Source organism: Monodon monoceros, unplaced genomic scaffold (genome assembly GCF_005190385.1).
Source record: "Monodon monoceros isolate NGI ecotype Baffin Bay Population unplaced genomic scaffold, NGI_Narwhal_1 Super_Scaffold_18, whole genome shotgun sequence".
Classification (NCBI taxonomy): Eukaryota; Metazoa; Chordata; class Mammalia; order Artiodactyla; family Monodontidae; genus Monodon; species Monodon monoceros.
In genome coordinates this window covers 146,778,370-146,792,161 of record NW_021703774.1, presented here as the reverse complement: position 1 = coordinate 146,792,161, position 13,792 = coordinate 146,778,370, and the positions used below count along the sequence as shown (strand labels likewise).

Here is a 13,792-nt window from a genome sequence, read left to right as displayed (position 1 = left end):
CTGTCTACATAAAGCAAATGTTCAAGGAAAGCTTTTGCTTTTTTGGTAAGCTTTTGCTATTACTGAGTCTATACCTGGAAATAAAATGCAGGTAACCTCAGGATTCAAATCCATCTTATATAAACTCAGTAACCGGATTCTGCTAAATTTTTAAGATTCTATTGTCTGACAGAAACTGTATCCATCATTATCTGAACTCTCACTCTTGCCTTCCAAAACTCAGGAATTAAATAGATGTAGATGACCCAGTATTCACTATCCAGACTTACTATCCAAACTCAGGATATGAATGCAGTAGATTCGGATTGCAAGGAATACTTGCAAACCTTATATAGATTTTTAATATAATTTCACGTGATTTACAAAATTAGCATTTTTAGCAACATGCAAGTATCCTACTAAAATCACATAAACACTGGCTGCAAAACAGATCTGAGAAAACTTTTTTTTTTAATATTTTTATTTATTTGGCTGCGCTGGGTCTTAGTTGCAGCACGCGGGATCTTTGTTGTGGCATGCATGTGGGATCTAGTTCCCTGACCAGGGATTGAACCTAGGCCCCCTGTATTGGGAGCGCAGAGTCTTAACCACTGGACCACCAGGGAAGTCCCAAGAAAACACTTTTTAATACCATATTTCTTAGTAATTTGCTGGAACAAGTTATTAAGTTATTGCTCCTCAATTCCAAAACCGCGTCCCTTCTTCCCAATCTGCCTTAATGACACTGGAACTGGGACTCTGCAAACCACATTTCTGCTTTGCCAGCTGATTTCCTATAAGGCTCTGCCAAGAGGGAGCACTAAAGATGGACTGCAAGCCTGGAGAAGAAAAAAGATACTTGGGCCTTCCTGTCTATTCTTTGGACTTCATAAGAGCATTACCCCAGCAAAGGTTTCTTCACCCCTGCAGAAGGTCCCCCTCACAGTAGTAAGTGAATAAAGTTTGCAGTTTTTCTAACACTTATGGAACTAGCTTAATCATACCCCACTCAAAGACCCCAGCACCAGCCAGCACCCTTCCCCAGAGTTCTGAGTTTCAAATCTATGGGATTTCTATTCTGAGCTCGACACAAGCACTAGCATGTAGTACCTTCTCCGCGGAGATCTGAATTTTGTTTCCACAGGACCCTTCCTCTAAGTCTCTAGGTTTTCCCTTTGGTCCCCAAGCACTTAGGGCTCACAGCTGCTTCTAGAAGTGCCTATCTCCATGATAACTTCAAGTTCTATTTTTATCCTTTCTGTTACCTAGTTAACAACTTTAAATCTAGTTAATGATTCTATTAAAGTCTCTGTTCAAATAACTGGTGTGGTTTCTGCCTCCTGATAGAACCCTGACTGATAAAACAGTCTCATTATACTGTAATAGTATATGATGTTATTACAATAACGTTTGTTAAAATGCAATTCTACCCATACTAGCAATTAAAGAAGAACAAAATGATAATTAAGAGCAATTTGATTAAAATTAAGAGTATACTTAGCTATCACTACAAAATCTTTTGCAACCATTCTTTTAAAGAAAATTTGGGGGGGGTGCCTTTTTCTAACACACATAGCATCTACTGGAATAAAATTACATGATAAGACGACATTAACAAGGGCTATCTCTGTCTTCCCAAATTCTCTACAATAATTGGTTTAACATTACTTTTTTTTTTTTTTTTTTTTTGCGGTACGCGGGCCTCTCACTGTCGTGGCCTCTCCCGTTGCAGAACACAGGCTTCAGACGCGCAGGCTCAGCGGCCATGGCACACGGGCCTAGCTGCTCCGCGGCATGTGGGATCTTCCCCGACCGGGGCACGAACCCATGTCCCCTGCATCGGCAGGCGGACTCTCAACCACTGCACCACCAGGGAAGCCCTAAGATTACTTTTTAATCATAAAAATACAGTAAGTAAATTTTTAAAAATAATTTTAACGTGTTCAGATTAAACAAGGATCCAATATCATCTATAGAAAACAATATTTAACTTGTTTACCCTAAATATTTAAAGGGCAGAGGAAGAGATTTAATTCATTTTACTAAGTACCCTCTCCTACCCAACAAATTTTTAAAATGTCACATACTTTCATTCCACCCCCCATCTTCACTTCACATAAGTCATCTACTCCCACTCCCACCTACGTTTACAACCTCCCACCTACCTACCCATTTTCTCATTCCTAGACACATGGTCCAGTTCTTCTCCACCAACTCAAATGCTTTCCTGTCTTGAGGCTAGCCACTTTCTAGATATATAGATAGTATATGCAGGTATATACAAGATATAAAGGTAGTATATACAAAGAGAGTTATGGCAAACAAGCAATGTTTGTCAGCGGATTTGAGATTTCCTGGGCTTCCCTGGTGGCGCAGTGGTTAAGAAACCGCCTGCCAATGCATGAGACACGGGTTTGAGCCCTCGTTCGGGAAGATCCCACATGCCACAGAGCAACTAAGCCTGTGTGCCACAACTACTGAGCCTGCGTTCTACAGCCTGTGAGCCACAACTGCTGAGCCCATGTGCCACAACTACTGAAGCCCACACGCCTAGAGCTCATGCTCTGCAACGAGAAGCCACCGGAACGAGAAGCCCGCACACCACAAAAAAGAGCAGGCCCCGCTCGCAGCAACCAGAGAAAGCCCGCATGCAGCAACGAACACCCAATGCAGCCAAAAATGAATGAATTAATTAATTAATTTTAAAATTTTTTTAAAAAAAGACTTCCTGCTCTACTTCTATTTGGATAGTATAGTTGGGAGGTCGTTTCTGGCTTGAGGAAGACTCTATGGGAAAGTAGACTAAAATTTATTGTGGTTTTAAGTAATCCAGTTTCTCTTCCCTTTACCAAAAAATAGTTATTCTTTTCTCTTCCTTATATCAAACCAAAGCTAGCTTTCAGTTAGAAAAATCAGTGACAAACAATGGTCTTCTACCCATACATCTGAGAATGCGAATTCTCTGCTTCACAGAAGGACCATATAGAATATTACAAAAAATGAAAGATTAGGATATAAGGATACTAAATATCTCAACTAAAATGCCAGAGAGTTTCTCAGTTTATTAACTAAATGCTAAACTTATAGGTATATCCACAAAAATTTGATTCTAGGATATTATACACTAGAATTATAACAGTGAGCAGGTTATAAAATAATTCATGGCATCTCTTTCATCATCTCTTCCAATTATATAATTCTATCAAGCAAAAAAGGTTAGGCATATATCATTCCTAACCCAATGTCATATACAATCTTCACCTAAACATAACTATTCAAATGAAGGGATTTAAAATCCCAGTAAATGACTTTAATATATGACTGTTTTGGCATAGCCCACAAATAAAATATCTTTAAGGGACTCTATGATCAGTGGAAGATCAAAGTCTGCAAAAATATCCTGATATGGTCATATCTAAAGTTTTAAATATTCAAAAAAAGGGTAAAATGATTCCTCCAACCATATTAAACAAAAGGACTCTTAAGTGAAATTAGTTCTACAGCAGCTTTGGGGATTAAAGAAGTCTTTTTTTTTTTTTTTAAGTTCTTTTCAAAACTATACAGGTGTCCCTTGTTGGGAGGTGGGGGTGGGGGCACATGGACTCCAACAAGGTAGAAAAGTAATCACTCCACCTACTTCCATTATAAGCTGGAAGATGCATTCTCAGGGAAAGAAATGCCATAAGGATGTGGAGTAAAGCTCTCCTACTGAGGGAAAGGAGAGCCAGCCTTAGTCTCATAAAAATTCAAGTATATAAAAACTAAAAAGGCAACTTTATTTTTCTTTGGTGGCATTCTGAACCACCAGAATTTCTTTCATGCCTAAGGACTCCTTGACTTCACATTCATGGCTCTAATAATTTTGTATCCCTCCTCTCTCTCTTTCCTGCCCTCCAAAGCTGGTCAATTCTACCTCTCTTCATCACTTACTCTGTTCCAGCCACATTGACCTCCATCATTGCTCCTCCAACCTAACAAGGCAAGTCTCCTGCCCCAGCAGCTCCTGAATTCCCTCTGCCCAGAACGCTTATCTTCTGCCTACCCAGATATGGTTCATTCCATCACTCTTTCAGGTCTTCATTCAAATGTCACCTTTTCAGTAAAGCTTTCCCTGGCTACCCTATCTAAAATAACCCTATCTATATTTCCTATTCCCATTCTCTATTTTATTCTTCATCTTAGCTCTTATCACTGTCACTATCTAACATATACTTCTTACTTTTTTTATTAATTACCCCGTCACCAAAATGTAAACCCAATAATTACAGGATTTTTATCTGTTATGTTCACAACTGTAGCCCCAGCATTTAGAATAGCTCCTGACAACATATTAGGTGCTCAATATGCTGAACAAATAAATGATACAGCTAGCTACAACACCACATGTAACTGGTAGGTGCTGCCATCAACAATTCATATTCTAGTCTGAAAGATCCCAATTAACAGATTAGATTTAGCTTATTTTTTCAAACTGTGCACTGGGAACTAGAGTAATCCCTCAGGGGCAACCATGGGGGTAGAACATGGAAGCCCAAGCAAGCAGAAAAGCCCGGCATTTATCTGCTTTACTCACAGGTTTTCACTTAAGATTTAATTTATAGAAAGGATTTAGCAACTTCGAAAAAATCTAAAACCACTGGGTTGAATACAACTTAGTTTCTATTTTTTTACATTTTACTTATTTACTGTAAATGAGGATAATCTACGTATCATATTTATATCATCCTTTAAAAAGAGATTTAAATTACCATCTAGTCTTATTTAATAATCTGCTACAAAGGTAATAAAAATTTACTATGTATTTTCTAATTAAAATAAGTAGAAACAAGATTAGTGTTTTTTTAAAAAAGGAATAACAAAGAAGAGTAAAGTTGTTATTTCATGTACAAGAACATATGTAAATTCACTAAGTGGAGATTAAGATCCAAATCCCACTACCACAAATATCTCTGTAAGCAAAAATATGTCCCAATCTCACAAAATAGCACTATTTACCAAAACAAACTACAATATTTTATTCTGAACCTTACAGTAAAACTGATTCTAATATGACTTGACCAGCATAACTTTTAAAATGTTACATGTTCTAATAAAAAGAAGAGCACTAACCTTAATGAAGTTACAGATGGACAAGCCTGTCCATACAAACCCATCTGGCCACAAAGAGAATCTGAAAAGTAAAGGAGAGTTAGTTATCAGATGCTCCAAAATAAATTAAACTATAAATCACACTACCATTCTAAAACAGAAATAGAACGCTAAAAGATTCACCATTATTTGAACACATACCCACAAAATTTTAAAATGCTGTTAAGCAATAAGACAGATTACGCTGAGGAAGACTGACATACGAGGAAGCACAAGAAAAATAGGCACACTATAACTGTAACATCCAAAAAAGCTAAAAACTCATAAAATTTAACAAATTGTTATTACGCTTAGTTACAGATAGAGAGTGTCCAAACTGTTTAGTAGAATCCTAAGGATTCCAGAGAGGTGCCTAAAGGCTGCCAAAGAGCTGAGCATGCAGGTTCCCATCCCCACATAATTGTCTCCCACCCCATCTACCCTTCAATCAAAGCAGTGCTATCTTTGTTGGTTTTGCATAATGGACTTCACTAAAACTTCATTTGAAGAACAGTTCCACTGCTTAAAAAAATTAAAAAAAGTTAAGAACAGCATTGAACAGAAGGAGCTTTGTTCAAATTCTAGCTGTGACACTAAGAGACCCTGAAGAATTTATATAACCTCAGTGAACCTCCATTTCTTCATCTGTAACTTGGGGATAATACCACCTGTAACTTTATTTATTCATCAGGGATAAACTGCAGGTTTGTTATTAGAATTAAACAAATCACTAAATAAATGTGAAACTGTCTATTAGCACTACTACCTGACACAAGGATGATCCACAAGTGTCTACAGGTAACATGAATGAGAGAAGCTGGAATGGGTATAAATACGCATACACAGCACAAATGGAGATTGTGTGCCTGCAACTAAAGAAAACAGGTTCACTCTGAAAAGATCAGCTGCTATTCCCAGTTCTAGCCAATTGTTGCTAAGCGGGATTGAAAGCCCAGTACTGTTAAGAACTCCTAATTTTTCAAGAGAAGCAAGATACCCAAAATTTTATCTGAAATCTCCTGATTTTTATTTTCTAAATACTATGTGGGCCAAACAAACCACCGGATGTTGTCCCAAGTTTACAACTTTTAACTTAGCGGCTGACTGAATTCCCTGCATCTTACTGTCCCGTGCATGCCCTGAAGAGAGATGGACACTTCTATTTCTGCTAGAACAACAGAATAGATAGCTTGATCAACATGCCCACTGGAAATAACAAACACTGGATAAATTTTTTAAATCTTTACATATTAATCAATAACCTGAAAGAAAATAAAGTATGATCAAGGCTAAAAACTAAGTGAAAGAGGGAAACTAGAGATGTATGCAGAGTACTGAAACCAGCTTTCATTCACCTTCAGGGCATTTTGCCAAACCCTAAGAATTTCAGCTTGCAATTCCAAGGCCTATTAGGGTTCAAGGTACAAGAGGCAAAGTCCAGGTGTTACCCAAGAGAACTGCAAGGGAAACTTAACCTTGGCACTGAGTGCTGGTGAGGGATTGGGGGGCTATGAGACCAGTTCAACAGTATCTCCTCAGACACTCACAACCAGAAGCTGACCCTCACCTACATTATGGTTTAAAAAGCTTCATACTTAGAATTTTGTTTAGGGTAGTCCTAGAATGGTAATGTCTCCCACCCAACCTTGACAGAAGGAAATGAAAATCCTCTCTGGGGAATCTGCCTTTGATCTAGGCCTGGGAGAATTCTCAAGGATAAGGTCCCAAAATAAATAAATTCACAATCAAAAATCACAAAACCAGAAGGAAACAAGCCACTCAAGAGTAAGATACAGCTGAAACATCAGCTGGCAGACTCAAAACCTCAAAGACCTCAGATACGGGAATTACTAGTCACTTTTCTCTAATGTTTTTTACTTTATGGGTGACTTACCTACTCTTGTATTTCAAACGCCTATAATGCAGATGAATCTCAAATCTACATCTCTATCAGGGATCAAACTCCTGATCTCCGAACATAAATATCTAACATTCCCTCCCAGAAATCCCAAATTTACTATGTCTAAAACTGAATTCATTATTTTTTTAATGTATTTCCTATCTTGATAAAATGGCACAGTCCTTTATCTAAGAATGGCTTTCTTTTCCTTTGTTAGAGCAGGACACTTCTTTTCAATTCTTGATTTCTATGAGGAATGACTTCTCTAAACATCCCTGGGCTCCCAGCCCACTCCTCACCAAGTGCATAGAGCTAACTCCAGGACTCTACATCCAGTATTCTACAAGGTAGTTACCTGGGTATGACTGCTCTGTTGACTCTAACAACCTAGACATCAGGTAAGCTGTCCAAATTGGGTGGGCAGGGACAAGAGAATGTGGAGAGTCAGCCAGGCCATTTGTCTCTTAAACCTAAATCACATTCTACAACATTCTACAATATCAGCTTTATCAAAAACAAAGGTAAATTCTTACAAAAGATACCATAGGACCCACCAATTCTACTCTTAGGGGTACGTGTGTGTGTGTGTGTATTTTTATGTATAAAAAATTTAAATATATGTATATATACATATATACATATATATATATATATATATATATATATATAAATCCTCTTGGGAATACATATATATGCACATATATGTATCCCCAAGAGAACGTAAAACATATGTTCACATAAAAACTTGCATACAGCTTCCTTTTCCAGTAAGCAGCCTGAGGTGACCTCTAAAAATGGTTCGCTATTCATTTGACCCAGAAAACCCCACAAAATCATGCAAGTCAGGAGGTTCAAATCTTCGTGTTCACTTTAAGAACACTCGTGAAACTGCCCAGGCCATTAAGGGTGTGCATATCCGAAAATCCACCAAGTATCTGAAAGATGTCACTTTAAAGAAGCAATGTGTGGCATTCCATCATTACAATGGTGGAGTTGGTAGGTGTGCCCAGGCCAAACAGTGGGGCTGGACACAGGGTTGGTGGCCCAGAAAGAGTGCTGAATTTTTACTGCACATACTCAAAAATGCAGAGAGTAATGCTGAACTTAAGGGCTTAGATGTAGATTCTCTAGTCACTGAGCACATCCAGGTGAACAAAGCCCCCAAGATGCAGCACAGAACTTAGAGAGCTCATGGTCGGATCAACCCATACATGAGCTCTCCCTGCCACATTGAGACGGTCCTTACTGAATAAGAACAGATTGTTCCTAAACCAGAAGAGGAGGTTGCCCCAAAGAAAAAGATATCCCAGAAGAAACTGAAGAAACAAAAACTTATGGCCCGGGAATAAATGCCACAAAAAATAAATGCAAATAAAAATAAATTTAAAAAAAGAAAAACACACGCAAAGAACATGCATACTAATGTTCATAGCAGCATTATTTATAAAGCTAAAAGTGGATATAAACCAAATGTCCATCAACTGATGAACATATAAACAAAATATGACATATCTGTACAATATCCATATAATATACAGTGGAATATTATTCGGCCATAAAAAAGGAATGACATACTGTTACATGCCACAATATGAATGAACTTTGAGAGCCTTATGCTTAGTGAAAGAAGTCAGACACAAAAGACCACATATTGTATGACTCCATTTATACAAATTCAGAATGGGGCAAATCCTAGAGATGGAAGGTAGATAGTAGTTGCCAGGAGATAGGGGGATGGGAGGAGGAATGGGGGTAGGGAATGACTGCTAACAGGTTTCTTTTGGGATTGATGAAAATGTTCTGGAATTAGATAGTGTTGATAGTTGCACGACCTTGTGAATAAAAACCTTTTGTATACAACCACCAAATTTTACACTTTAAAATGGTGAAGTTTTACTACCAACTCCAGCTCCTAAATGTCTTTCTAATCTACTGTGGCCTCAATGCCTTAGTTTCAGTTTTCTCCACTTTTAATTTAGATTACTGTGCCTAAATGGTGCCTTGAACACCAGTCTGGTTAACTGGAAGAACAAATATACCAATCACCTTCTCCCTACCCAGGTGGATGCCCAGCAACATGGAACTCTCACAAAAGAAGGCTATGATTCACAGTGAAATCAGGAAAATCTCAGTGTCCTCCGAATCACAAACTCACATTTCTGAAGCCAACTATGTTGAACAATTATATTAATTTGTTCAATTACATCCAAAATTTATACAGTTTAAGTTGGTGCCAACAGCACCTAGTAGCATTTTCTGCAAATCCTTTGAAAATCAACATACAAGAAACTTTGCATAGCATGACACCACCAGAGGACAGGGAGTAAAAACCAGTCATTCACTGATGGTATGCTACAAGAGAAACTACTGCAGTACATCCCATCACCAACAGAAAGAATATGGAATTGCTTTTAATATAAGCAGTCTTCATGCGTACATTAAAATGAGTTACAAACTATTCACATTCAGGAAGCAGATGTTTAACTAACAGGTATATAACAACACATTATCTGCGAGGAGGAGGTGAAATGGGACTAAGAATTTTGAAAACGCTCCCAAGTAATTCTTATGAGCCCTTCTCTCCTCTCTCCCACCACACAGATATGCTTTATAGTTTACAAAGAACTTGCAACATTCATGACCTTGCATCAAGAACCCAAATGAGAATCTCAATTGTGGCCTTGGGAATACCGTTAAAAGGAAAAATTCATGCCTCAGTTACTGTGACAGTAGCTTGAATGAAAGCAACACCATATCAGATAAAAGTAAGAATTAGGGCTTCCCTGGTGGCGCAGTGGTTGAGAGTCCACCTGCCGATACAGGGGACGCGGGTTCGTGCCCCGGTCCGGGAAGATCCCACATGCCGCGGAGCGGCTGGGCCCGTGAGCCATGGCTGCTGAGCCTGCGCGTCCGGAGCCTGTGCTCGGCAACGGGAGAGGCCACAACAGTGAGAGGCCCGAGTACCACAAAAAAAAAAAAAAAAGTAAGAATTAAAACTTTGTTGAAAATGAATACTATAAGCACTAGAGGTCAAGAGATTATTCCTTCTTTTTCTAACTTCGGAATTCAGCTCTTTCAAAAGACGTGAAAGTAAAAAATTCACTAGCACCCATGAAGGAACAACCCCTCTGAATCAGGTTCCTTGACTGAACACTGTGAATTGTTATACCATTAGTCACAGGTAATCATTAAAGCAGTCATGGAAATAACCCGTGTCTTAATCAGCCTAAACAGGAAAAATCTGTCAGAGGAAGGCATAAAGGGAAAAGAATCCTGCTGAGTGAGTAGCAATCAAGCTGTCCACTGCAGCTTCACTAGTTAAACCTGAAGGCAGTGATGCAGCTATAGCTAGAAAGTGAGAACTCAGAGTCACATGCTCTCAGAAAGCAAAAAATCATGTGAGAATGATCAATTCACCATGGTAATGTTAGAGGGAGAAGAGAGGCCAAAACTTAAATTTGGAGAACTCTAACAGATTTAGAGAAGACGAACCAGTTAAAAAAAAAAAAACTTGAGAAAACTGTACTGGAGGTTGCAGCAAGTGATTTAATGGATAGAAAGGCAATAGTGCTACACAAAGATTAAGATGGACATAAACTGAAAAAACAATACTGGCTTTTAATAGAAGATCATTATTACTATAGAGGGTGGATCTTGTGGACTAGTGAAAGCAAAAATTAGACTGCAAGGGTGTTAAGAATAAGGAGAGAGAGTGAAGTAAAAGTTTAGCCACAAACTACATAAAATGAAAATAAACAGAAAGCACAAAAAGGTCAAACAGAGCATAGAGGAACAGATTAAGAAATCAGGAAAGGTGAAGAATATGTTAGAAAGCTCATCACAGTATATCCCCATTATCCTGTTTTATTCTTCATAGCTCGTCATCATCTGATATGATTTGATATGACTTTTGTTTCACTATCTGTTTCTCTCCCACTAGAATGCAGATAAAAGTTTCTGTTTCATTCTCTGTTATATCCCCAAATCCTGGTATACAGTCTGCAGTCATATTTGTTCAATGAATGAATAAACCAGGTTCCTCAAGAGTTGGAAAAAGAGAATAAACGTAAAATAAGAACAACTAAGATCTAACTGAAAAACTCACCAGATTTTTTTTAATGTAGTCTTTGTATCCATTACTTCTCTCTGCCTCCAAGCAAGTAATTTCAGACAAATTCACAGTTAGAAAAGCAAGTTAGGTATCCAGAATATATAAAGGACCCTTACAACTCAATAATAAAAAGACAACCCAACTTATAAATGAGCAAAGATTTGGAGATACAGCACAGAGGAAGAGCATTTGACTGCAAAAAAAAAAAAAAGGGCAGAGATTTGAATACACATTTCTACAAAGAAGATATTAAAATGTCCAATAAGATATGAAAAGATGTTCAACATCATTAGTTATTAGGGAAATGCAAATCGAAATAACGAGATACCACTTCACACCAGCTAGGATGGCTATAATCAAAACGACAGATAATAACAAAGGTTGCAAAGATGTGAAGAAATTGAAGCCCTCATACATTGATAGTGAAAAACGTAGAACAGTGCAGCCACTTTGGAAAACAGTTTGGCAGTTTGTCAAAAAGTTAAACATAGAGTAATCATATGACACAGCCATTCCACTCCCAGGGAATATACCCAAAGAAACGAAAACATACCTCCACAGAAAAATCTGTACACGAATGTTCACAGCAGCAAAAAATCATAATCGCAAAATAGTGGAAACAATCCAAATGCCCAGTAACTTGACGAATGGATAAATAAGATGTTATAACCATACAGCAGAATATTATTTGGCAATAAAAAGGAATGGTACGTGCTACAACATATATGACCCTTGAAAACATGCTAAGTGAAAGAAGTCAGTAACAAAACTACACATTACATGATTCCATTTATATCAAATGTCCAAAACAAATTTATATTAATAGTTAGATTATGGACTAGTAGTTAGATTAGTAGTTTCATAGGGCTGGGGAGGCAGGTAAAGTGGATTGACTGCTAATGAGTGTGGGGTTTCTTTTAGAGGGAGAGGAAAACATTCTATAATTAGACTGCAGCAATGATTACACAACCCTATGAATATGTTAAAAAAAAAAAAAAAAAAACATTGGAGCTTCCCTGCTGGCACAGTGGTTAAGAATCCGCCTGCCAATGCAGGGGACATGGGTTCGAGCCCTGGTCCAGGAAGATTCCACATGCTGCGGAGCAGCTGGGCCCGTGCACCACAACTACTGAGCCTGTGCTCTAGAGCCCGTGCTCTGCAACAAGAGAAGCCACCACAATGAGAAGCCTGTGCACCGCAACGAAGAATAGCCCCCACGCTCAGCAACAAAGACCCAACGCAGCCAAAACTAAATAAAAATAAATTTATAAAAAAAAAACCATTGAACTTTACACTTTAAACAGGTGAATTATATGGTATGTGAATTTTATCTCAATAAAGCTGGGGGGGGTTCCTTTGGTTTTTTTAAAAGAGCAAGTTTAAGAACCATCACACACAAAATGTTCTCTTGTTCTGTAAGCTGCTGCTTCACTAGTGCCATGAGCCCCCCCCGCACCCCACAAAATGGAAAAGGGGAGAGTAAAAGTAATGACTTCACCAGAAAGCAACTCTACTATAGCAATTATTTTGAAATCTATAACCCCTTGAACCATTAGTGGTTCAAGAAAGTCTGTTTTCTGGTGGGCTCCACCATTTCCAAACCATACTGTTTATTAATTAAACATGTTTAATGAAGATACACTTATGTATACACCTCTATATACCCTGAAAAAATTCTATAGGAAACCACTCTTAACACTATAAATCAACTACTCAGGTTATACCCCTCTCCTCCTAAAAACAACACTAGGGCCAGGTGTTGTTATTCTCTTATAACAGAAGATGAAAAAAAGCAAGCCAACCAACAATCAGCTTCAGCTTTATAAGACTGTTCCTGTAGGAGTAGGAAGTGTAAGGCTGAACTGTCTCTTTACCCTCCATAGTTTAGGACTGCTGTCAATAAAACAGGTGGTAAATGTGGGTGAGGGGAGCTTCTTGGCCAAACATCACAGAGCTGTAACTTCTTCCAAACCCCAAACCTTACTTCCTGAAATTTATGTAAGCAGATCACAGGCCACCCTCTTCAAACCAAATCATAACCCAAGCAAATAACACAGGATTCTATTTCTGGGTCTGTCATTAACTCACTGGATAATCCTGAAACTTCAGTCTCTCTACTTTGCTCAATAACTTAACCACAATTTCCAGTCTCAAAATCAAATCACGTGGTCTAATAAAGAACATTTCCCCAACTTGTAGGTGTACTTTTATGGAAAATCTAACAAAGGTGTATGAAGTTAAATCACATTATATGTTTAAATCATCTTTAATGAATATACATGAAGTATGAAAAATTCAAAAGACTGTTTACTCCAAAAATGTTGAACTCTTCCATTTTAAAGTTTTAAAGGTATTCACTAAACAGAGAAAGAATAAGTTTCCAGAGGGCTGAAGGGTTCTGAGGCTTTAAATTTAAGCTCAGTTATATTTAGAAAACCAAAATGCCACCTCTCTGGATCCCGTATCTTTATCTTGGGCATTTGATGCATGTGCTTTGCCTGGTATAATTCAAAGCAAGAGATCCTACCATATCTCTGAAATGTAAATTGAACATATCAGGGATTTCCCTGGTAGCGCAGTGGTTAAGAATCCACCTGCCAATGCAGGCAACATGGGTTCGATCCCTGGTCCGGAAAGATCCCACATGCCGCGGAGCAACTAAGCCCATGCACCAC

General features: G+C 38.2%; 1 protein-coding gene and 1 pseudogene across 1 annotated transcript in view; one reads left to right on the top strand and one right to left on the bottom strand.

The window, feature by feature from the left end:
• The window catches only part of FOXJ3 (forkhead box J3), a 126,822-nt gene that overhangs the window by 99,389 nt on the left and 13,641 nt on the right, over nucleotides 1-13,792 (bottom strand). Inside the window, exon 2 of the mRNA XM_029227872.1 lies at nucleotides 5,089-5,149. Coding sequence (XP_029083705.1) covers nucleotides 5,089-5,132 — 44 coding nt within the window. The 5' untranslated portion in view covers nucleotides 5,133-5,149. The remainder of the gene's footprint in view (nucleotides 1-5,088; nucleotides 5,150-13,792) is intronic.
• Nucleotides 7,801-8,355, top strand: LOC114898415 (annotated as a pseudogene).